The following is a 25760-nucleotide window of genomic DNA, read 5'->3' on the forward strand; positions in this document are numbered from 1 at the left end:
TTCTTGGAATAACTAACTCAAAATATGCCAAAGTATATTTTGGGGTGGCATATTCTGGTCTCAAACAGTCATATTTTAGGGTGGTGTGTCCTGAGCCCCAAGTATATATATATATGTATAATGTAATTAAGTGCTAATGGAACACAGTGCCAGACATTCAGAGAAGGACAGTGTGATCACATAGGGACATCTTGGAGGAGGGCTGGAGCCGTGGGATTGAAATAGTTTTTTTAGTCTCAGAATCCTTTATTTAAGTGGTGTTTTAGGCTCAGTTGGTTTATAAGACAGATAAGCGAGGGGAAGGGGAGCCCAGGCTTGCCTACTCTATCCCCAGCCCCAACTGCCAGCAGCCTCCCCTCAGCTTCGCACAGGAGTCACAGCGTTCTGATGAGGCTGTGGCCACAGCTTCGATTCCTCCTGGCTGTGAGGGCCCCAGAATGTCACCCACCAGCCCTGACGGCATGCCAGGGCTCCGCCAGGCTTCCTGCTTCCTGAAGAGATGGGCTAAGCATTGATAGGTGGGTGAGTGGGCAGCAGCTACCTGTTGCAGTAGACAGGATGGAGAGGGGCCTGTGCTACTTAGAAGAGCAGCTGAGCAGCTCCCTTCTGAGGGAGTGGAGTTGTTTGCTGATCCCTGTTGGGAATGGGAGAAAGTTCTGCAGTGAACTAGAGGCAAGCCAGCAGAGGCGCAGATAACCACATCCTGACATCAGGGTGGGGGTGTGCACAGCCCCCATGGGGACACAGAAAGCCAGAGGGTGACATCTGGTTAGGAGCTGGCTGGGTATCAGAGGGGGAAGGGTGACCTCAGCAGAGGCTACAGCACAAGCACAGCACGATGAGTCCGGGAGCCTATTCCGAGGTTCAGGGAGCTGCTAATACCCATGTGCTCAGTGTACCAGCGCCCAAGGTCATGGGGAGCATGGCAGGAAGGGAGGGTAGAGCCAGAGCAGGAAGGCTGTGAAGGCCACACAGAGGCACAGAAGGTGAGGACCACGGGACAGGGCTCTTTGTGGAGGAAAATCCCTCTGGCAGCGCTCACCTGCCAGCCCGAGGAAATCTCAGGAACAAATCTGGATCCTCCCAGGATCCTGGAGTGAAAGATCAGACCAGAGTGACTGGTGGAGCACTTGCCCCAGCCCAGAAAGGATGCGGTTGGGTTGAGAAAATCCGCTCTGGGCCACTCATGCTAATGGAATGTCAGCAGCTGCGAAGGTACAGCCTGCCTTTGGTAGAACTTACTGTGATGCCAGCTCAGTTTTCAGCCACTTCTTTGCCAGGCACATGGTGTGGTCGGGTCTGCCCTAGACCCATTCCGGCCCTCAAAGATGAAGAAAGTGAGAAGGAAGCTCTGGCAGAGAGAAGCGTGCTGAAGAGGCAATGCCTGCAGAGGGCCCGGGGAATGCAGCAGCAGGGCTGGCCTGCCCAGGGAGCTGTCCCCAGGAATCAGCCCAGCCCAGGGGACTTGGCTGTCTGAGGGAGGGGCTTTCCCACCTCACTGACACCTACTGCTGCAACCAGCTGCCCCACCTTCCACACCCCAGCCTCTTCTCTCTCCCCAGCTCCCAGCCAAATCCCACTCCACCCGACTTTTCACCAAACACCAGCTCCAGTAAGATCCCTTTCCTGTTTCTTCCCCTGCACTGAGTCTGATCCAAAAATACAGCCCTTGATTCTCTGGTCAATGTGTCATTTATAGTGCTCTAATTGTTGTCTCGAAGGCAGCCATTGTGTTTTCTTCTTCATATTCCTGAAAGCAGAGGCCCCTGATACTTGTGGAGTGCTGGATCCTTTGCAAACCTGGGGAAGGAGAGTACAGTGGCAGGACCAGTTGTCCCCAGCAGTTGCCCACTGGGGTCATTCCTATTCAGGGCTATGTCCTGTGCTGACTGTGCACTCGGGTCTGTGCAGTGCATGCTAAGGGAATCCCAGTTTCTGCCCTTGGGACCTGATAGGCAAGCCAGGTGGTCATTAGTTATGTTCCAAGACGGGTGCGGGGCATCCTAAGAATTGGGAGAGGTGGGATTTAAAGCCAGGCTTGGGATGGATGAAAATGAAGAGAAGAGGTGGTATCTGAGGGGCAACCTATGTACAGGGTCAGGAAAGGCATTTGGGGGATGCAGTGAGGAAAAAAAATTCTTGTCTAGAAATCCCCTCTTCTGAAGATCCTGGGGCAAATTCCACCCTCTTCATTCTCTACCAAGTTGCAATCTAAGAGACAAAGTGTGGAAAGACAGGCAGAGAATAAGGACATCAGAGGGCTTTATGAAGCTGGGAGCCCAGGTCTCAGGGGCGGAGGCCCAACTGAGAGAGATCAGAGGAGCAGCTGCCAGGGCCAGGCCTGGCCTCTCCAGGTGGCGCCTGCAGCCTTCGCAGTCTGGGTGGGGACCCTCCGATGGAGCAGGCCTGTGTACTACCCTCGGGTGGGCTGGCAGAACCACCGGGCAGTGTTTAAGTGCAGGGCCTGACAGTCCCGTGGTCTTGCTCCTCAGCGGTGTTGAGAAGAAAGGACCTCACTACTCAACCACTGGCGAGAAGCGGGAGGTGCTGCTGTCTGGCCCTCGGTGGTTCAAACTCTCCGCAGCTGGTGTGTGTTGGTACTGCTGGCGGTACCAAGGTGAAAATATGGCTGGACTTCCAATTTTTGCTATATAACCACTGCCTGGACCCCTCCAGAACCCCCAGACCTCCCCAGCATCTGAAGGGCCAACACCAGTCACAGCAGGGCCTCCAGGGCTCCACCCCAGCTCTTGATGAGCAAGTGTCGTGACTGGCCTGTGAGAAGCATTCTGGCTGTGCCTGCTGTGTCCAGGGCAGAGGGAGGGAGCCAGCCACCCCTCCTGGGGTCCTGCCTCCAGGTGGGACCAGCTCTTCTTCTCAACCATTCTAAGGGCCACTCCCCACACTGGTCTTACCTCAGAGGACTTCAGGTTTTCAGGTCGAAAGAAATTCTGAAGTTGCTTGCTCTCATTGCACAGTTAACTGTCCCTAAATGGTGATTGAAAAGGGTTTCACGTCACTTTAATCCTATCGATTATATAAGGGGAGCTGGCTATTTTGGGAAATCCAAGAAAGAATCCTTTGATAAAGCATAACACCGCCTTCTTTGTGTATCTCCAGGGTCAGGAAGCAAACTTTGCAGTTCCACTTAGGAGGTGTTGCTTGGGCACCTATACTATTGTGGCTGGCAAGGTGGGAAGTGGAGCTCTGTCCTTAGGGGACCTCCTTGCCAGTTCCTTGCTCTACCTTCACTCATGGATTCTAAGTCACTGTCTGGACAGGTCTTTTCTCCAAGGTCCCAGGCTGGGCCCTGTGGGGAATGTGAGTGTAAGCCTGGTCCCACGTTCAGTAGGCACAGGGCGTTGCTTAGTGGAGGACGTGGGTAGGAAGAGCAAACCGAGCAAGACCTCACAGGGCAGTGCTTCAGAGATGGGCAGGATGGCACGTGGTCAGGGGACACAGGGCATCAGCAGTGTGGGCACTGACAGTGCTTCATGGAGTGCTTCATGCTTTGGCAGGCAAGATGGGGAGAAAGTGAGGCACAGAGAGAAAGCAAGTGGTCCAAGGGCCTGGCAGAGGCTGCCGCCCTCATGGCACTCTGCCTTCTGCGAGCTGGGGAGGTGGGCATGTGGGGCCGTCCTGGTGGGGCAGGATCCTCAGGTGAAAGTGGGCCCTCGCTGGGGTGTGCTGATGGCCGCTCCCTCCCCACAGCCTGATGTTCACCAAGGTGAAGCTGGAGCAGGCGCTGAAAGGCCCCCAGGAAGCCCTCGTGACCTGCAGACAAATGCTGCGGCTGTGGCAGACCCTGTACAGCTTCTCCCAGCTGGGGTGAGTGGCCGTCGTTATCTCTTGGGTTGCCAGAGGGTGGTTGCCAGGGCATCAGTCCACAGCTGGGTGGCCACCGTGCCTGCCAAGATGGGGAGGAGAGTGAGGCTGTTGAATGAAAGCATGGAACCTCTTGCCCACGGAGCTTTTCACATCCGTAGTCCAATTTGAACCTCCTGACAGTCCTCTATGAAGTACATAGAGACCCTGGGTAGGACATTGAGGTTCAGGAGTGGTAAGAAGGAAGAGAAATCATTCTTGAGCGCTGGAGCTGGGTGCTGGGCTTGTTCCTTTATCTTATACCTCAGCTGCTTATAGCTTATGCATTATCAGATTTTGTTCCCAGCCCAGTGAGGAAACTCAGACACAGAGACTTTATATATAGCTTACCAGAATCACTCGCCTGGTAAGTGGTAGTGCTGGGACTTGAACCTGGATCTCCTGAGTTCCAGCTCATAGAGGCTGTCACTTCTTTCCTCATTCCATTTGGAGGCTAGAAGAGGAGGAGGAGGTGGAGTCCTGAAGGGCCACCCCTTCTTCCCTAGTCACCCACACTCTTCATACCTCCTGTCTCCTGCTGGAGACCCTGGTCTGGGATCTGGGTCTTTCATGGGCCAGAGCAGGGCAGTCTTGTCCAGGCTGAATCTGCAGAAAGTCTTTGCTGAAACCCAATGGGACTCCTAGGCTTAGCCTGTGTGGCCCAAAGGGAAAGAGGGCCTCCTGCAGGTCAGGGGCCCTGCCTCTTTCTGATCCTCTTGTCCTTCTTTGAGATAGCTGGCTGTGTCATCTCCCCGAGGCCTCAGGGGACACCCGCCTGGTGTGTATTTGTGTTTTCACAGAGACTCTGGGAGCCCAGAAGGCTTCCAGACTCCCCAGAGGAACGTCTGTAACAGTGAAATTTACAGAGGAGGGTAATCTGATGGAGTAAAACACCTTGGGCAGAGTCAGCCCTCACTTTGCAGGCCTGGGAGACCAGGGCAGAGCAGGGCCAGTGGGTGGAAGCTGCCAGAAGGACATTCTGGGGTTGAAGGACTTTTCAGAATGGGAATGTGAAGCCACCTGGCAACTGGATGCATGAGGCCGAGGGCCACACTCTGGGTGAGGGGACCTGCATTCCGATGACCTTTTTCTCCTGCTCACTGGCTGTGGCCACACAAGCAGGTGCACAACCCAGCTCCCCTCCTGACAGGGGGTTGCCCCGGAGCTGGCTGCTCTATTCCTGCATCCTTATCTGGATGACTGCTTGTCTCTTCCTCCAAGTGGTCAGTCGTGGTGGGACCCCTCTGAGCTGCAGCCTTGTCTCCCAGCATTGAAGACCTGGCCTGTGCCTCCATTGGAACAGCAGAACTGCAGGGCTGGGGCTTGTCACAACAGGAAGCCCCTAAGTACCTCTCCTTGGCTGCCCCAAACTAGATTTTACAAGCCCTGGTTTCTGATCTGTGGCCCCAAGTTCAGAAAAGAATCCTCCCTATCTCCTGGGAAAGCCAGGAGGATATTGGATCCAGGCTTCTGGTCCAGATAGCCCTGCCCTACACTGGGGATAAAATCTAGTTTGGGGTAGCCAAGGTTTAAGACCACAGCCTGCAGGTCTGGCCTAGCAGACCTTCACTATCAGCCACACCTTCCACTGCTCTTGCCTGGGCCAGCGCCACACTGCTAGTCTCATGTTCTAATTGCCCCTCAGGCCCTGTCCAGATACCCCTCCTTCATGGAGCCACCAACCACCCAGCCTCTAAAATGCTTCATTCAACCCTCTCATGTGGGTTTTTGCTAATTGCTCAACTTGAACTGTCCCTTCTCTCCATCTGGGCTGTAAGGTTCCTCAAGGTAGGGACCATGCTGTATGTTGGCCTAGAACCAAGCGTAGTCCTGGAGATGGACTCTTTCTGGAGCCCTAGGGAAGGCCCCTTCACGGGATGGGAGAAAGAGTAGGATGGGAAGCTGCACCCAGGCCTGCTTCACGCCAGCTCTGCACTAGATCTGCCCACATTGTCTCATTTACTCCCCATGACCACCTTGTGTGATGGACATTCTCACGATCGTTTTCAAGATGAGAAACCTAACACTTAGAAAGGTCAAGTAGCATTGCCAAAGGTCACAAAGCTGAGAAGGGTGGCCCATGATTCCAACCTAGTGTTTCTGGCTTTTTTTGTTTTGTATTGTTTTTGTTTTTCTGAGACAGGATCTCACCCTGTTGTCCAGGCTGGAGTGCAGTGGCATGATCACAGCTCACTGCAGCCTCTATCACCTGGGCTTAAGCAATCTTCCTGCCTCAGCCTCCCAAATAGATGGAACTACAGGCACTCACCACCACGTCTGGTTAATTTAAACATTTTTTGTAGAGATGGGGTCACACTGTGTTTTTCAAGCTGTTGTTGAACTGTTGCCCTCAGGTGATCCTCCTGCCTCAGCTTCCCAAAGTCTGGGATTACGGGCATGAGCCAGCATGCCTGGCCTGTCTCTGGCTTTTTTGCACCACACTTTGTGCCTCCTGGGAGTGGGAAGGGGTGGGAGAGGAAGGGAACCAGCCCAGAGCCATTGTGGTTTTATAGATGGTTTCCTCTGATGCCCACTAAAATTCCCAGCCCCAAGTTGAAGCCAATGTGAGCCTGAGTTAGGATGGCAAGGACACCCCTGGTATTCTTTATGGGATCATCATCTTGGTGCTTCTCTGAAGGAAAGAAACCTTCTTGTCCTGCCTCCTCCTTTCCTGTGCCTTCTGCTTCTATTCTCTAAGTTTCCCCAGTCGACAGGGTCAAAGGTTGTGGGCTTCCTCGGCAGTGGGAATGTGCTGGCTGGGACTGCTTGTGCCCCGGGATGGCCACGGCAGGCTTAAGCTGGAGGCTATTTCCTGGTTCCCCCCAGCCCCCACTCTGTGAAAAGAGGAACCCCTCCTCCTGCCAGCAGTATAGCAGCAGGGATCTGGGAAATTGGGGACAGGGGTTGGGGGACAAGATGGGATCTCCATGACTGTTTAATCTGCCACCCCCAGGGCCTCTGCTGGCTCCTCTGGGGACACCCTGGCAGCCTAAGGAATGGAAGCCTGAGGCAGCGGGTGGCATCTGGGCCCTTTTTCCACAGGGGTTTGGGGGTTGCAGCACTTCTGATGCCCTGTCAAGACCAGGCTTTCCTTGGCAGTCAGTCCACCGTCCCCACTCTCTGCCTGGCACTCTGCTAGATGTTACTACCCCTGGCCTGGGGAGCTTCTGACCTTACCCACTTCAGAGAAGACAGTAGGGAGGGTGGGAGAGTTTCCAGGCCTCAGCCTGTGTGGCACGCTGCCTATGTTGAGCCCTTCTGCCTCTCTAGTGATATTGGTGACTTCAGCTCTGTCTTTGGGCCCGAACCCACAGCCCCAGAGCCTGCCTGGAGTGAGGCTGTCCCATTCTCCCTGTCAGTCCCCGTGACGCTAGCCCTCTACCTTACCGGACCCTGGCCTTCTTTTGCCTTCTAGAGGCCTGGAAAAGGATGGTAGCCTCGGTGAGGGCCTCACCATGAAGAAGCAGAGTGGCATGCACCTGACTTTGCCTGATGCCCATGATGCAGACTCTGGTAAGAATGAACTCCTTGGGCAGCTGTGTGCATGGACCTACAGCTCACGCTCCCAGCTTGAGAGCACCAACATGGAGAGGGGCACCTCCTGGCCGGGCCAAGCCCACCACTGGCTCCTTGCCAGCTGCTGCCCAGGTGCTAAGGAGCTACCCTTGGGCAACTTCTAGGGCTGACCTTGGCTCTGGGTAAGGGCTGGCTGCTGGTCCCACAGTGGGTGGTGGGCAGGGGAGGAACCCTGCCTCCTGCATGGGGGTGAAGAAAGAGGAGCCTGGCTGGAAAGGTGGCTGTGGAGCACAGAAACCATTTCCCCTCAGGCTCAAGCCAGAGGCCACAGTCCACCTAATGTCCTCGGCAGATCAAGTCAAATATAAAGGAATGAACTGAACTCTTTACAATTCTAAGCTGAAAGCAGACTCTTTGTTGGAAAAACTCATCCTGAAACCCATGGCTTGTGAAATTCAAATGAGTTCAGGAACTGCAGACTTACATTTTTCAACTGAGGACCTGCTTAAAGCAGAACACCTTCATCAAAAACACAAGAATTAGTCATGGGAAAGAAAGTGTGAGTGGAGTTGAATTTAGTGGAATTGCTTGTTTTTTTCCACTTCTGTGGACACGAGCCAAGTTGCACCTTTGTTGTCAGGTGACAGAGTTGATTTCAGAAGCCAAACCTAGCACCCGACTTTAGAGGCACATCTCAGGGGTGTATGGCTGTATGCAGAGCTTCTGTCTCCCAGGAGGGAATGGTTAAGGTAGGGGGGAATGGTAGCTCCCTTGCAATTAAAGAGGGAAGAATCATGAACAAAGTTATTAGGACTCCACGTACACATGTCTCATAAACTGAAGTCATCCGTGGTTTGCCCTGAGGTCTCCTGAGTTTATTGGAGCCTTCATTGCCTCTGTGACAGAGAGAGAAAAAGTGCTCACATTTCACCTGCATGGGAATTATAAATGTCAACAGCTTATGTATCCTGAACCGGAGCCCATGTCACCCAGAACTGCCACTGGGAGAGGTTTTCCAGAGGGCAGTATTCTGACTTGAGCTGCTATCCAAGGGTCCTTCTCAGCACAGCCTTGAATGGGGACCTTTCTACAAACAAATGAGAATATGCACTTGTGAAAACAGAGTGAAAATAGCCAACGGAAGAAAAGAAAAATCACTCCTAATTTCACCACTTAGACCTTAATAAATGGCCTTTCAGACTTTTTTCCATGCCCATATTTCTTTTTTATAAAAATGTGATCCTGTTCTTTTGTAACTTGCTTGTTTTCACCTAACTATATAGTGCGAACATCTTTCTACATTGATATCTGTATTTGTACTTTGTTATTTTAATGACTGCAGAGTCTGGGATGATTATACCCCCACTTATTTTTAATCAATCCCTATTGTTGGACACTGAGGTCATTTCTGTTGTGTTCACGTAGAGAGCATCTTTGTCGACGTTATTGTTTTCCTAGGAATAGATTCCTAGTGAGATCTCTGCCTGATTGTCCTCCAAAGAGCTCCCTCCCCAGCTGTGGGTGAGAGGACATAGTGGACCCTCCCTAGTAGGTCTGTGAGCTGCTTTCTGGCTGCCCAGCCACACCACCCTGTTTTGGGGTACCCTGTCTCCCCATGGTGCTGGGCAATGACTGCGCCAGGAGCCTGCAACATGTGGACCTCTGACCACTGCTCAGCTCGTGCCCTCTTGCTCTGCAGGATCCTGGCGGGCTTCATCCATCGCAGCCTCCCGGCTGGAGGAGGCCATGTCAGAGCTGACTATGCCCTCTTCGGTCCTGAAGCAGGGCCCCATACAGCTATGGACCACGCTGGAACAGATCTGGCTGCAGGCTGGTGAGTGCCCTAGTCCCAGTGACACACACAGGCTGTCTGCAGGCCACCTATGCTCTCAGAACCCTGTCCTGGAGAAGGGAGTGTGGGGAGGTGGGGACTCCTTGCTAGGCCCACGCGGGTTACGGAGTCCTCACCTCCGGGTGTGCGTTCTCCTTCTCTGCCCAGTGGAGATGGTGTCTACCTCCCTGCCTGGGAGAGCTTCCCTGGCAGCAAACCCAAACATGAGAGGATTGGAGGTCCTGAGAGGCCACATAGATGGACAGTTGTGTCAGTCTCAAAAACGGGCTTCAAACCCTAGAGAGCTCAGAGAGGGGAGGTGTGGAGGCCCCAAGAAAGAGAGGGCTGGGGTTAGAATTCATTGAAGGTGGAGGAAAGACTGGTAACTTTGAGGTTGCCATTCAGGTGACAGTCCGTCTTGGTAACTAAGTGGTACCATTGCCACCAGGAGTCAGTCTGAAGGCCAGCCAGTGTTGAGGAGGCAGGCTGCAGGAAGCCTGGCTCCAGAGTCCCACAGACCTGGGTTCTGAAGGCGGCCCACAACTGGCTAGCCCTGATCTGAAACAAGCCAATGTGTGACACAGTCAGGGTGGCCATTACAGGCGCTCAGCAAAAGGTGTTTGGCTTCTGTCTGGTCCATGGCAGTCATGGTGGAGGAAGAGGCAGCATGGCCCCATGGACAGTGAGTGTCCTAACACCAGCTGATGAATGCCCGGGAGGGACTCGCTGCCAAGAGTTTTGAAAATTTACCCTGACAGTGGTGTGAGAGGTGGATCAGAGTGGAAAGAGAGAACCAAGGCCAAAGATGACAAGTACCTGAATGAAATACAATGGCAGCAGAACACAGAGGAGGAGGATAGGCTTAAACAGACCCCTAAAGTACCCCAGGCCAACACACCCCCTTGGCCTAGAGCTGCCCAAGCAAAGTTCTGGGCCCAGGAGCACCTCTTGCATTTTCTCTGATTACCCTCCTCTCTGCTCCTTCCCCATCATGGGGGTGCGCTGTTGTCCCTAGGGGGAGTTGGAGAAGAAACCGAAATGATGATCTGTTACTGGGACATGGGGATTTGGTAAGTCAGAGTCAGAATGTGCTTGTTAGCTGAGAATCTAAGGTTTCCCACTGCATGTTCCTCACATACGGACACATTAGTATGCAGTACGCCCCCACTCTCCCCACTGCAGGTTCTGAATCTGCAAAAAACACTGGACAGGATTCACAGGAAGGCTAGACATGGGAGCAGTTTAACAATGCAGAAACTGCCCAGTTAGCAGCTCAGGGTGCCCTCGGAGGCTGGAGGTGATCAGAGGCTACACTTGCTCCACAGTCAGCTTGTTGGGTCTTAAGTAGGAAGAGGCATGTTGAAAAATCCAGAGGAATAATAAACAAGGCCTTGCCTTAAGCAAAGATTCCCGTCTTCTTCTAAGACTTCTAATGACTTCTAAGACTTCTATGACTTCATCTAAGACTTCTAAGACTAAAATAATGACTTCCAACTTCCAAGGGGCCGCATGGAGCCCCAGCCCCCACAGATTCGCACCCATGCTGGGGGCTTCACCAGCTTTAAGGAATGCAGCATAACACAGTGATCAGATTCTGCAGTTGTGGGTTTCCTGTGCCGGAGCTCCCAGGTCTTTTGTTTGAATTACTTGCCTTGATTTTTTTTTTGCTGGGGGGTTGGTGTTTTTCTCTTTGGTTGGTTGGCTGGCTGGTTGGTTGGTTGGTTTTTTGAGTCAGAGTCTCACTCTGTGGCCCAGGCTGGAGTGCAGTGGTGCAATCTCAGCTCACTGCAACCTCCACCTCCCAGGTTCAAGTGATTCTCCCACCTCAGCCTCCTAAGTGCTGGGACTACAGGTGTGCGCCACCGTGCCTGGCTAATTTTTTGTGTGTTTTTAGTAGAGACGGGGTTTCACCATGTTGGCCACACTGGTTTGGAACTCCTCACCTCAAGTGATCCACCCACCTTGGCCTCCCAAAGTGCTGGGATTACAGGCAAGAGCCACCGCGCCTGACCTGATTTGTCTTGTTTGTTTACTACCATCATCACAAGCTTGCTTGCAGTTTTCAGATTGTGTATTGCTGTATACTAGAGATACTAGCATGTTCTGGTAACTCCAAGTAAGGTTAAAGGCCCTCCTGAAGCCCGTAATTAGACTTGGGAATGTCAGTAGAAACACACGTCCTTCAATCATTTGCACATGAGACTTTCTTCTCTGGTCGTTATCTTAGGTATTCACTCCACAGGAGAGAACTCCGAGAACAGATCTGAATGCTTTGAAAGTGGCGCCACGTCAGGGTCAGGCAGTGTAGTATTAGGAGACCAGTGTGGGTGCATGTAAGAACAGATCCAAAATAGCAGTGTCTTGCACAAGGTGGATGCTTATTTCTTTCTCATGTAACAGTTTAGAGATGACAGCCTTGACTGGGACAGCGACTCTTCTGTCCCTAGGGTATCACTGTCGTCCGTGTGGTCCAGGATGGCTCTCTGCCACGTTCACATTTCAAGGCAAACGATTAACAAGGAAGAAAGGCACCCCCTTTCCCTATAAGGACATGTCCTGGATTTGGCACACATCACCTCCCCTCATGATCCATTGGCCAGAACTTAGTTATTTGACTGCCTCTAACTGCAGAGGGCTCTGGCAGATGTCATTATTCTGGGTGTCCCATTAAAAGTCAGGGCATCAGGCTGGGCACAGTGGCTCATGCCTGTAATCCGAGCACTTTGGGAGGCCGAGGCAGGCAGATGGCTTGAGCCCAGAAGTTCAAGACCAACCCAGGCAACATGGTAAAACCCCATCTCTACTAAAAATACAAAAAAAATTATCTGGGCATGGTGGTGCATGCCTGTAGTCCCAGCTACTCTGGAGGCTGAGATGGGAGGATCACTTGAGCCTGGGAAGTTGAGGCTGCAGTGAACTGAGACTGTGCCACCACATGCCAGCCTGGGCAATGGGAGTGAGACCCTGTCTCAAAAAAAAAAGGGGGGGGGATCTATCCTGCTAGAAGAAGGGGAGAATAGACTGGTGACTGGTGCATAGCCGCCACAGCCAGGAAACGAACATGAGAAGGTGTCCTGGCTCTTTCATTCTAAGCATGAGAGAATTCCAGGGTAATTTGCACCCCCTGAGCCCTCTCCCCTCCCCTGGCTGCCATCATCACTAGCAAGCATCTACCAAGCACCTGTTGAATGGAGGGCTGCCAGGACCAGATCACCAGGGCAATGATCTCCCTAAACCGCCTCCCCAGCCTGACCCAGGCTAAGAATACGATCAGCATCCCCACCCCCTCCCACCCGCCTAATGACTCCACCAGCTGCAGCAAATTTGCAGGAAGGGAAAAAGATGTCTTGATCATTTTGGAAGGAGCTAATCCCCCTGGTTTGGTTCAAGATAAATTGCATCCCAATCTGTTTGGCAGTAAGTTCCATGATGAATTCACTCTTTGGTTGAATTCAAAGGGACTGTCGTAGCCTTCCTCTCTCATCTCTTGCCCTCCTCCCCTCTCTTCTTCAAGCCTCCTTCCAGTTCTAGTCCGGTGTGAGAAGCTGATGAATGGTACCCACTTGAGAGACAGGCTGCAGGGCAGTGCCTGTTGGGCAGCGGATCTGTGTGAAAGTGAGAGAGGCACAGAGTCCCATAGACGCTCCAGGATCTGAATGTTGAGAGAGGTGCTTTCCCTAAAAGCAAGAACCACCCCTTCATCCCCCATGACCCCGCATGATCTCAGGTCATGGCTCTGGGAGCTGACAGTGCACCAGAGCGGGAGACGCATGTAGGGAGCGTTCCCTGCCCTGGAGGTCCAGGGGCTCATGGGCAGCTCTGGGCTTTCTCTAGGTTTAGGGGAAGCTGGCCTGAGTCTCAGCTCCCCGATGCCAGACTCCTGTGGTCTGGTGCTGGTGTCCTGGCCTGCAGTTGGAGGCCACCCCAGGTGTCTCCTGGGCAGAGTTGGGGGGCTGGGGTGGGGTGGCCAGCACTGTGGCTGAAGCAGGTGTTTATGATGAAGCCATAGTCCAGGGAGAAGCTGGCGCTCGTCCTTGGTCCTGCATGCTCCTCTACTCTTTGTCATCCTTCCTGCCCCCTCCTATCTTCATTCAGTGCCTTCTTGCCACGTCCTCCTCTTCCCTAGCTCCAGCTTTTTCTTCCCTTCTCCCAGCTTCCTGAGTCAGCGAGGCCACTCAGAGCAGGCCCATGCAGCCCCTGACTGCCTTGTGCCCTCGGGGTCCCAGGGATGGAGGATCTCAGACCAACCTGAGAACTCCCTGCAGACCTTTGGATTCTCTGTGTTGGCCTGGGCGTTCTCCATTCTAGCCCCCTTGGTCTTCACTCTCCTTCCTCCCTTGCCCTCTCCCACCTTCCTTTTCCTGGGCGTCCATATGCTCTGAGCGACTGATGCTTATTTCCTCTGGGTCACCAAAACGGCCCCCACTGAGGATCAAGGCTAGCCACGGTGAATTCCTTTGGGGGGCCTAACCTATTTTTCTACTGCCCTGTGGCTCACCTCTCTGAAGTCAGGGGGAGGGTCTCTGTAGGAAGCACACTCACCTGGGGAGGCCCTAACAGGCCTTAGGGGTGGGCCCAGGCTCTCTGTACCCTGCTCATCAGCACAAGGCCACCCTGCAGGCAAGGCCCTCCCTGCAAAGCGGGTATGGAAATAGCCCATGGAAAGTGGGCCCATCCCCCTGCCTGGGGTGGGAGAGCCTCGGCTTTGCTAGGAAGACTGGAATCAGCTCTGGGTGCAGGGTTAGACCAGGATGCCTCAAAAATAATAATAATAATAATAAAAGGGCCTCTTGCAAAGCTCCAGGGAACAGATGTTTTCCATTTGTAGCCTGCCGAGAGAAAGCACAGAGGGGAGACGGGGTGGAGAGAGATGTAGGGAAGAGGAAGAAAACCGGAGACAGACAAGCAAGAGAAGAGGTCATGGGGTAGGCAGGAGGATGATGAGAGCAGAGAGAAAATCAGAAAGGGAAAGAGAGAGTGAAGGAATGGAGGGGCCCCTTGACGCTAAGGGTGCAGCAAGGCCCTGTGTGCTGGGGTGATGACCTCGACAATGAAAATTCAAGGAAAATGTGGTGCCCTGGCCAGAGGATGCTGGAATGGGTGTGGGCACCACTGGGACCCGGCAGCCAGGGCCAGGCTGGGAAGGATCAGGGCCGTGGGTGGATGCGGTGCCCCAGGGCTCCTGCAGCCGTCTAACCATGGCTGGCAAAGCGTCGAGCAGGAGCCGAAGGCATCTGCTCAGGGACACTGAGACTAGCAAGGGGTGGTGCACTGTCACCCCAGACCTGTGGGCCTGTCTGCAAGTCAGAGGCCTACCCTGGAGGCTGGCCCTGCTGGGCACTGTCTGCCAGGCCGCCAAAAGCCCGCGGGAGGCCTCCCTGGGCTCTGGTCTGTGTCTTCTGGTTTCCTGTCTAACTGGGGATGGAGCCTGTCAGTGGAACAGCCCTACGGTTCTTCAGGACGTATTCTCTGGTGTGTGGCCAGCCCAGCAAGGCCCAGGCCTCTGGAATACCCAGGGCCCCGAGGCAAGACGGATTGGGATTGGGTGGGGTGCCCTTTAATTAAAATCTCTTGATGTGAATGCACTATGAGGGGTCCCCAAGGGAGGGACCAGGGACAGCCTCTGGAGACAGGGCAGCAAGTTGTAAACAGCTTAATGAGCTGTGCCAGGGTCAAGTGGTCCAGGGGAGTGGGGAGCTTAACCCCTGGGCCCTCAGCTAAACTGAGCTTCTGGCGATGGAGGAAGCAGCCACCCTGCAAAAGTGACACCCACACACTTCCTTCTGCTTCTCCTCTCTCGTGACCCTGGGGGATTCTGCCACAGTGAAGCCCAGCCTACCTTCCTTGTCCTCTTAGTCCAAAGGCCTCTGCAGCCTTCCGGCTCCAGCTCCGATGCCACCTCCCTCAGGAAGACTTCCCTGACCACACCAGCAGCACCGACCTGGCCCCTCTTGAGTGCCCATAACACTCAGATGTGGCACTTCTCATTCCACTGCCCTGGTCTCTCAAGTGGTTTAGTGGCTCAGCTGCTCCCACCCCTGCCCCCACTCTTTCTCCTCCTCATGGGGACGAGGCACGTAGTCAGTACTCAATAGTTGTATGTTAAGCACTCAGTTATGAAGGTAGCCTGTTCAGACACCCCAGCAGCAGCTCAACAGCAAAGCAGAGAGGGAGAGCTGAGGCTGAGATAGCCAAATCTCTGACCCCTCCCCCCACCAGCCATCTGCCCCTGGGTTCAAAGCCCCCATTTCCTGTGCTCTCTGCCTTGGGAATCTCCATTTCAGGCTGTCCCCAGGGACTAGAGCCCACATTTCTCTCCCATATCCGGGAAGCCTGGCTTCTCTGTGTTTAATTCTCTGATCCTCCCAAGTTATCATCTCCACTAGAGAAAAAGAGTCCTCTCACTCAGAAAGCGTTGTATTTTAGGATGTGGCAGGCTACTCGGGTTGCACAATGAACCTCAGGCAATGCTCGTGCTAAGTATCCCAGTGCCTGTGTTGCAGTCAAGGCCTTAGTTAGGCCTCTCCTGCTGCCTATTGGGACAGGAAGAGAGAATGTCTGGGCCTGGTTTCTCCACCTCTTTCTGGGAGATTCCCTTGGGCATATCTGTTCTCTCTCCACCCCAGACATAATCTGAACTAGGGTAACCTCAGCTGTCAGCTTTTGCTAGGCAGAGTTCTTGGCAAAACCACAAGTCAGACTCCGCTGGCCCTTCTGCGTTCCCCATCTGTGTCTTGATCCTTCTGTGCCTTCAGCATAGGCTAGGCCCCAGGAGTGGGCCGCCAAGCCTGGGGGCTGCTTTGGACAAAGGCTGAGTGCCCAGTGAGGCTGAAGAGCCGCGTCTTCTAAAGTGCCCGGTGTGGGGTGTGCCTGTGCCCGTGGGTCTGAAATGTGGGTTTGTGTGGGCTGGCCTGGATTGGAGAAAGTGCCCCATTCCCTACTCCTCTGGTTCCAGGACAGATCCTCTCCTGCCTGCCGGCCCAAAGGGGTGTGTGTCTGCTTTGGAGGGAGGCCACGGAACTGCTGGGGAGTCCAGCCCTGTCTTTGCCCTTTCTCGGTGAGGGAATGGGGCGGGGTCCTCACCTCCTAAGCCTGCTTTTTTTTTTTTTTTTTTTTTTGAGATGGAGTCTGGCTTTGTCACCCAGGCTGGAGCACAGTGGCACTATCTCAGTTCACCACAACCTCCACCTCCCAGATTCAGTCAACTCTCTGCCTCAGCCTCTCGAGTACTGGGATCACAGGCACCCGCCACCATGCCCAGCTGATTTTTTTTTATTATTTTTAGTAGATACAGGGTTTCACCATCCTAGCCAGGCTGGTCTTGAACTCCTGACCTCGTGATCTACCCGCCTTGGCCTCCCAAAGAGGTGGGACTACAGGCGTGAGCCACGGCGCCCGGCCATCTGCATTTTTTAAGTGAGGATTATGCCTCCTTCCAAGACTTGCTGTCTTTAAACATTAATGAGAAAATGTTTCCCAAACCCGGGCTTGGCCCATCAGCTCTCCATCAGCTCAGGGGAGGTTTCTGTAGCTGTTACCAACAATGCTTGGTTTGTGCCCTCCTTTGCCCCTGAGCCTCTTCTCCCTCATCCTCCCACCCTATCCTTGGCAGGGTCATTTGGTTCTCCTTGGCTCTGAGCACAAACCCACCTTCAGTCAGCCCCTGCCTGGGAGACCAAGGGACCCAAAGAGAGCTCGCTGGTCTCCTTCCATCCCCTTCTCCCTGGACATGCAGTGAACTAAGGAAGTGAAGGAACACTGAAAAAGAGGCTGGAGTCACCTGAGCAAGCTTTTAGCTCGGGACGCCATGTCCCCTCGCCAGGTTCTGAAGTTCAGACAGCCCAATGCAAACCCTGGCTTCACCACTTACTCCCACTGTGGCCTTAGTCCAATGCCTTGACCCCTCTGTGCCCAGTTTTTGCCCTTCTAAAGTGGGGTAATAAAAGTACTTGTGCAGGGTGCGGTTTCTCATGCCTATTATCTCAGCTCTTTGAGAGGCTGAAATGGGAGGATCTCTTGAGCCCAGGAGTTTAAGACCAGCCTGGGCAACATGGCAAAAGCCCATCTCTACAAAAAATACAAAAATTATCTGGGCGTGTTGGCACATGTCTGTAGTCCCAGCTACTCAGGAGACTGAGGTGGGAGGATTACTTGAGCCCAAGAGGTCAAGGCTGCAGTGAGGCCGAGCACAGTGGCTCACGCTTGTAATCCTAGCACTTTGGGAGGCTAAGGTGGGCAGATCACTTGAGGCCAGAAGTTCGAGACCAGCCTGAGCCCCTCTACCAAAAATACAAAAATTAGCCAGGCATGGTGGTGCGTGCCTTTAATCCCAGCTACTCAGGAGGCTAAGACAGGAAAACCACTTGAACCCAGGGGGGCAGAGGTTACAGTGAGCTGAGATCGTGCCACTGCACTGCAGCCTGGACAACAGAGGGAGACTCTGTCTCTAAATAAATAAATAAATTTTTTTTTTAGAAAAGGCTGCAGTGAGCCATGGTCACATCAGTGCACTCCAGCCTGGTTGAAAAAGGAAACCCTAACAAAAAAAAAAAAAAAAAAAAAAAAAAACCTTGTTCTACAGGATTTTTGTGAGCATTAACTGGGACGATCTTGGTGCCATTGACTGGCACTTAGCAAGGTGCCTGACACAGAGGAAGCTCTCGGAAACTGTTACCTAGTGTTCCCACTACATCCCATAGTCAGTGTGCCCCATGCTGTGACTCGGCGGGATAGTGTTCATCACCTAAGACCGGTTCCCCAGCTCTGAGGATGCAGGGAGGGGGTCAGGATGCCTCTGACTCCCCACAACTCACACCTCCCACTGCCCTTCTGGTTTTGCAGCTGAGCTGTTCATGGAGCAGCAGCACCTCAAGGAAGCAGGTTTCTGCATCCAGGAGGCAGCAGGCCTCTTCCCCACTTCTCACTCAGTACTATATATGCGGGGCCGGCTGGCCGAGGTGAAGGGCAGCCTGGAGGAGGCCAAGCAGCTGTACAAGGAGGCGCTCACGGTGAACCCAGATGGCGTGCACATCATGCACAGCCTGGTGAGTCAGACCCCACCCCCCTCCATCCGCACTCCCGCCACCTCCTCCCACAGCCTCAGGGCCTTTATCCCCCTTTGTCCGTCCTTGTCCCCATACTCCACTGCCTGCCTGTGCCTTGCTACTGCTGTTCCCTGGTGTCTGGGGGAGGGGACTTCCCTCCTGCTCTGTTGGAAGAGACAGTTCTTGGGATACCTAGCCTTCTCTTGTAGACACAGGCCATTTCCCTTCAATCAGGGTCTGTGTTGATGACAAAATCTAGAAGGTTTGGTTGATACTCTTTGTGACTTCCTTTTGCTGTAAGTTTCTACAAAGGGATCTAGCCCCAAAAGGCTCTTATTGTTACCCGTCAGACCCTTGCCCTGAAGGCTAATCCAGACTCTAGGCGGTTACCAAAATGCTTTTCTTTCTGGGAGTCCCCAGACCCTCCCTGCCTTCTCCATTTCCAAGGAGTTCCACATCTCTTTGGTGGGATTCAGGGGGTTTTCTGGGGTGGGCTGTCATGTCAGACCTGACTCAAGCACACATTGAGAATGGTCCCTGGGGTGCTAAGAGGATCCAGTAGTCCCTGGTCCTCATTCATGAGCTCAGGACTTGGGTGTCCAGGGCATAGTGGCCTCCCTGTGGGAAGCAAAGAGGCTGGGGTGCAGGATGCTGATACCTGGTGATCATGGGTAAGTCAGCCACCTTCTCTGACCCTTAGTTTTAATCATCTGTCGGTGGGTATCCTCCGGTCCAGGCGACACTTATTGAGCACCAGCTCTGACAGGTGATATTCTAGACCCTATAGATTATCATTTTTTCCCTGCTTTCCTTTGCTGCTTCCAGAGAACAGGTATCCAGATAAATGTAGTGATCTGGAAGCTTGCAAGCCTGCATCTGTACAGGTGATTTTTGAAGGATAATCTAGGAGCCCACAGTTAGCAACAATCTTTCCCTCTTAGGGTCTGGGTTCCACCTTAGGTGTCTCCATGCGAGAGCGCGTTGAGGGGAACGGCCATTAGGGTATCCCTGACGTCTGGCACAGAGAGAGCACAGAGGCATCAGGAGCATGGCTCCAGATGGCTGAAGGGTTGGCATTGCCAAAAGGGGGCTGGTTTGTCTGTGAGTAGAAGCTGCAGGGAGTTAGATTTCAGCCATGTCAGGAAAAACATTATAACTCTTAGCATAGTCTAGGCACATACTCAGTAATCATCTGGTGAGAGTGTTGCCAAGAGAATGCAGCGTCACATGGGGAGGAGCCGGACCAGGCCATCTTCAGAAGGTCCTTTCCAACCTGACAGTCCTTGAAAAGGAAATAGAACAGGAATTCCCAGCTCAGCTATTATTCCCGCTGCCTGATTTCTGTAGATTTCTAACTTAGGTCTGTGTGAATGTTCAGCCTCGGATGAAGAAAGTTCGTGCAGTCACCATACACTCTTGTCCATGTTCCCTCCCGCATGGCTGCATTGCCTTCCAGTCAGCTTAACAAATGTTTGCTTTCTGCAAGAGGCTTCCTCCTTCCTCCCTCAATTTAGACATCAGCTTCTCTGATAAATGCCTCGCCAGAGGTCACATCCAGAAACTTGATTAGGGCAGTGGGAGGGAGGGTGTGGGCTATATCATTAGGCCTGCAGCCAGGCAGAGATGTCTGCCTTCCACTGTGTTCACGGATATGAGCCTGCAGGCTCAGCCCTGAAAACCCAACAAAGTCCAATAACAAGTACAATTTTGAAGTAACAGTGTACCATTTTTCATTTATGCTTATTATTGTTTGTAGCTATTTTCCTGAAATTGAAGCAGTTTCCAAGGGTAGGTTTCCATGGTAACTGAATAGCCATCCAGAGTGGCTCCCTGCAGATGTTTCTGAAGTGGTCCCTTTTTCCTTCCTGGGGTGCCTTGCTGATTTGATGAAATTGGAGCAAGTTGGAGCCAGGCCTGCCCTCTTTTGAAGTTACAAGCAACCAGAGGGGCAGTCGGCTTCTGCGTGGGTAGCCCATCCCGTCTACAGGCTGTGTTCCTGCCAGCATCCCACACATATGCATAAAGAATAGCAAATGTTCAGCCTGGGGAAGATTTGCTAAGCACTCATTTTCTAAAGACATTTGAACGCTTTAGTGAGTCGATCTCAAGTGTTCCCAGATCTAAGTGTCTTCGCTGTGCTGGCCTGAGACTCAGGACATCTGGGGTCTAATCCTGGCTCTGGCCCTGATCCACTTGGGGGACTTAGGGAAAGACACGCTTAACTTGCATGCTCCTGGTGTCCCCTTTTGTAGATAACGATCCTCATTGTTCCTGGGCCGTAGTGTTGTTCTAATCAAATGAGGTGATGCATGTGAAAGTGTAAATGTCTGCAGTGCAATCCCAGAGACAGCAGAGCATAGCGCGGAGGATCCCACTCCCCTGCAGTCCCTCACCAGCGTCAGACATTGCTAAGCAATCACAGCACCTTTTTCCCACTGAGCAAAGATGTGATCTTGGAATCTTTTTCAATGTGATACAACATGATAGGAACGACTAGCTGTCATTCTAAGTCACTTTCACATTTTTGTAAGGGATTCATTGTAAAAATAGTAGAGGAAAGAGACACATCAGTCATCTGAGCCTTTGTGAATTCTGGAGGTTGGTACAGCCTTGGAGAATTACCAAGAGAGGAATGTGGAAGGGAGGTGGTATCCCTGCTGTGGAGTCAAGGCAGGCTTCCAGGGAGGACAGTCTGGTCTTACCATGCCACTGTGACTTTATGAGGACATTGGCCTCTGATCAGTACAAGGAGAAGGAAAGCTTCCCCTCCCCTAAGGGCACAGCCACCCACAGGCCTGGGCTAGAGGAGCTTAGGGCCCCCAGCGAACCCTCTGAGGTCGTGGGTGGGTCCTGCTCCCTGAGGTCTGGAAAGTGGTCGGTGAAGATATTCTTACTGTGCTGTGTGGGTGCTGGGTTTGGCCCTCTAGTCCTTACAATGGGGTTGGCAAGTGCCAAGAGGCTAAAGAAAGCCCACTGGGAGTTGAAGACTTTGCTCTTAGGGGCCAGGGGCCCCATGTTTCTAAGAATATAGGCTTTGGCCAAGAGCGGATTCTCTACTCTCCCTGTCCCCCGTCCTTGCCCTAGATGCAATAAGAGATGTTTCTGTGGTTCTAGCCCTGCTCTGGGTTCAGCTCAGGGTTTTCTACCCAGACCAGGCAGGAAGGAGATGCCACCTTGGCAGTTCTCTGCTGGGCAAGAGAACCAGCACAGTTTGTCCCGAGTTTGTCCATCAGGCTCTGGTCCTGCTGGCTGCTGTCTGCACCGGGCTCAAGGATGGCCAGGGGCCTCTGGGAAACTGGCAAGTGGAGAAAGAAAAAGAAGTGTGCTCTCTGCAGTGGAAATCAAATCACAGGAGCAGGTCCTGACAGTCTGCCAGCGTGGTCCCAGACTTCTGTCGAGGTAGCTGGAAATCCCACTCGGCTGGGGTATTCAAAACCAAATTCACTGGCAGAAAATTCTAGCCAAGAAGGGGAAGGCTGAACTTTGCCTGCCTGCCTGCCACTGGGGAAACGTGAGAAGGAAGGCAGAGGCCTCCCAGCATGCATAGGAGTCGCCGGTTGATACTGCTCTTCAGAGAGAGCTTCAAGGCTTGGCCAGGAAGGGACTCCCCGCAGCCTGCACTTCTCTTGGAGCTTATCTCTGCCCTGCCACCTCCCTGGATCCCCTCTGCACCAGGCACTTCCAAGGGCAGAATAGATACCTGAGGAAACCAGGGAGCTCCAACAGTGACTAGTAGACTGGTTGGGTCACTGAGAGCCCTCCCAGGAGGGGGTTCCTTTGAGGTCACCAGACTTTCGTGATGGGAGGGTCATTGGTTGGTCATGAAGCTGAGATTAGAGCACCTCATGGAATGAGTGGCTTGACTTGGTTTCCCAGTGTAGGGAAGGAAAAAACCATTTTTTCTCTACCTTTCTGAGTTCTTAGCTCAGACCCTGGTAACAGAAGACAGATTAACAAGGAAAAACAAACAGAACTTTATTAACATGTATAAAATGTTCTCATGGGAGATACTCAGGAAAAATGAGAAAAGCTTAAAGAGGTAGCTTAGAGGCCTGGCATGGTGGCTCACACCTGTAATCCTAGCACTTTGGGAGGCCAAGGCGGGTAGATCACAAGGTCAGGAGATCTAGACCATCCTGTGAAACCCCGTCTCTACTAAAAATACAAACAATTAGCCAGGTGAGGTGGCGGGCGCCTGTAGTCCCAGCTACTCGAGAGACTGAGGCAGGAGAATGGCGTAAACCCGGGAGGTGGAGCTTGCAGTGAGCCGAGATCACGCCACTGCTTTCCAGCCTGGGCGACAGAGCGAGACTCCGTCTCAAAAAAAAAAAAACAAACAAACAAACAAAAGAGGTAGTTTAGAACTCTGGCTTACATAGCATTTTCAACCAAGAGCATACAATTTAAAAGAAGCAAGAGACAAAGAAAAAGGACTTGGAGTCTCTGGGGATGGCAAATTGTGGGAAGACAAATCAATGGGAAACTAATGGTAGATAAAGGCTAGTTAGCAGAGCTTGTTATGTAGATTCCTTTGTGCCATCTCCAGGCTGATAAGGTTTTAACATTGTCTTCTGTGATCAGCCTTTGTCCTTCCTGGTTGAGAGGGGAGGAGGGACACCCTTGTAAATTTATATCCAGCTTTTAGGCAAAGGTTGGGGGAGGGCAGAGAGCTTTTCTTGTCTCTGCTTCCTCTCAGTTGCCTTCAGCTCAAAACAATCCTTGTGCCCAAGTGACGTATTTTGGGGTGGCATGTTCTGCTACCCTTCAGCAGCCCCTGAAGAAGGTCCTAGCCCTGGCCACAGAGCCACCAACTCTCCGTGCCCTCAGCTTGGCTAAGGAGAGTATGGACACTTTGGGGCAGCTTGTCTGACTGCAGGAGACAACTTGAAACCCTCAGGCATGAGTGGGCAAGCGAGGTGTCTGGGTGGCACTCTGCCCTCTTCTCCCAGGGGCAGACTCTGGAGAGGAGGAGTTTCCTGGTCCCTCCCGTACCCCAGCCCCTCCCTTCCTCATGCTTTCTTGGTGAGGGAGTTCCAGGCTCTCCAGAACCTCTCCCTGTCAGGCACCCCTGCAGGAGTGGGGAGATGGCTCTGCATGAGCTTTGGCTCTAGTAATGTAATTCCTGGGATGCAGTTTCTGAAGCATTCCTGGCATGTGACCCAGCTTCTCTCTCCAAATGCCCCTGGAGAGACAGGAAGACAGCGTTGTTATCTGCAGTCCTCTTGATGACAGAGTGACAATGATGATTTTCCTTAATTGGTTCCCTCCTGCTGCCAGTGTATAGCAGGCCACCTCATTCTTTAAGTGGGTTTGTGGGATCAATAGCGTGGGGATGGCCTCAGAGCCTCTCATCTCTCACCCCAGGCTGTGGCATGAGGGGGCACATCTTAAGTCCCCAGAAGCTCCCTACCACTACCCCTGGTACCTCCCAAGGAGGGACCTGAGTCACTGAGGTCCAGAGCTCTGCCCATCCAAGCCCTGAGGCTCTGGGCTGGGCCTTTTTAGGTGCTCTGGGACTCCAACAAGAAGGCTCTGGTCTCTAAGGCCAAAAGAATGAACTCTGGCCGCACAGAGCTTCATCCATCACTCCCTCCCCCTGCTGGCTGGCCCCCTGCCCCATCATGGAGGGTTGGACCAGACACCAGAGGTGACAAACCTAAGACAACCCGCCCTGCGTTGTCAAGGGGGCGCTTGAAGGTTACCTTCCTCGCCAGGTATCTCAGTCCATTTTGTGTTGCTATAACAGAATACCTGAGACTGGGTAATTTATTATTATTTTATTTTGTTTCTATTTTTTTGTAGAGACAAGGTCTCACTATGTTGCCCAGGTTAGTCTTGAACTCCTGGGCTCAAGGAATCCTCCCACCTCAACCTCCAAAAGTTCTGGGATTACAATAGTCATGAGCCACCATGCGTGGCCTTTTTAAATATATATATATTTAATAGTAATTTACAATAAGCAGGAACTTATTTGCTCACAATTCCGGAGTCTGAGAAGTTGAAGATCGAGGGCCACATCTGGCGAGGGCCTTCTTGCTGCGTCATCCCATGGCAGAAGGTGGAGGGGCAAGAGAGTGTGAGAGAAGGGAAGCTGCACTCATCCTCTTATCAGGAACCTGCTCCCGAGATAACAGCATCAGTCCATTCAGGAGGGCAAAGCCCGCCGGACCTCGTCACTTTTGAGAGGTCTCACACTTCATTTCTGCTGATTGAGGCTTCAGTTTCTAACACATGAATTTTGGGGGAGACATTCAAACCATAGCACTTGGTCAGTTTTTTCTCCTGTCAAATTGGGATGATAATTTAGACTCTCTTGTGACTTCAGGGAGTAGTTTTAGAGCTCAGGTGAACTGAAAGCTGTGAAAAGATTAAGTCAACATTGGGCATTTTTATCACTATATTCACATAGATGACTTGGTGGCATGTGGCCTGAGCCTGAGCCCCACCTCGGCTGGCTTCTGTTGGACCATACTTACTGTGGGATGAGGGTCTTTGGCCCAGATTTCCTTGTGATGCCAGCAGGGTGCTGAGAAGACAGGGAGGGAGTGCCTGGAAGGGACAGGGACCTCCAAGCTGCCTTTGAGGTTCTCCTAGGGTTGGTTGGCTGGGATGGTTTTTAAAATGAGTATCAGAGCTGGCTCTGGAGGAGGCACCTGCAGGTTGGAGCAGGGCCTTCAAGTTCATCTGACCTGGACCTGAGTCCCACTTTGCCTTCACTTACTGACCAAGTTCCATAACCTCTCAGAACTTCAGTATTCTCATCTGTAAAATGAGCCTTGCTATACCAAGCACCTAGGGAATCTAGAATTAGGCACCTTTAGAATTAGGTTAAATAATTCCGTAAGTTAATGGTCCAGTCATTAGGGTTATTTTTACGTTTTTCACTTTGAAGCATAGCTGCCAGGCCATGTTCAGATGCTCTTGGTTCTCGGTGGGGAGTGGAAACCTGGTGCCAAGCCCCAGAGACTCATTGCAGTAAAGCCACCCCATCCCCACTGAGTCCACAGGGGAGTCTGGCCAAGGTGACAGACCCTAGCTGCCCTGTGGATAGGACAAGAGTGCACACAGTGCAAGGCCCAGGCTGACCTTAGCTACGGGGAGGGCAGCCTGCCTCGTGGGGAAGAATGAGTTGAGGGACGAGGGAGAGACCTTGGGTAATCTGCACCCGTTGGGGCAGAGGCTCTGCGGTGGCAGGCTCAGGGGAGGCCCTGGCCTACTGTCATGCTGGTTCAGCATGTGGTTCAGCATCTGTTTTCTGAGTTGAAGGAGGAAGGATGTTCTGAGCAGCTGAGGAGTGACACTCAGTGCCTAGCATTTTGGAGGTGCCCTGACACTGGGTGGGGCTCAGTGCACAAACAGCAGGGTCCCGGGTTCCTGGGGACAGTGGCCTCTGCTGCCTATGCTCCACGTCTCAGGGTCCAGGACGCACCACCAGCTCTAGGCTTTTTTCTCCATGTTCATTTCCTGAGCTGTGGCAGGCAGCTTAGAGGAGTCTAGGCCATGAA

General features: G+C 52.7%; 1 protein-coding gene across 2 annotated transcripts in view; it reads left to right on the forward strand.

The window, feature by feature from the left end:
• TTC7A (tetratricopeptide repeat domain 7A) overlaps window positions 1-25760 on the forward strand; it is a 135038-nt gene that overhangs the window by 101695 nt on the left and 7583 nt on the right. Inside the window, exons 16-19 of one of the 2 annotated variants that reach the window (XM_023223846.2) lie at window positions 3712-3828; window positions 7280-7377; window positions 9080-9214; window positions 18053-18255. In XM_023223846.2, the coding sequence (XP_023079614.1) occupies window positions 3712-3828; window positions 7280-7377; window positions 9080-9214; window positions 18053-18255 (553 nt within the window). The remainder of the gene's footprint in view (window positions 1-3711; window positions 3829-7279; window positions 7378-9079; window positions 9215-18052; window positions 18256-25760) is intronic. The other variant, XM_023223847.3, reaches the window with a different exon arrangement.

This window comes from Piliocolobus tephrosceles, chromosome 15, assembly GCF_002776525.5.
Source record: "Piliocolobus tephrosceles isolate RC106 chromosome 15, ASM277652v3, whole genome shotgun sequence".
In the NCBI taxonomy this organism is placed as follows: domain Eukaryota; kingdom Metazoa; phylum Chordata; class Mammalia; order Primates; family Cercopithecidae; genus Piliocolobus; species Piliocolobus tephrosceles.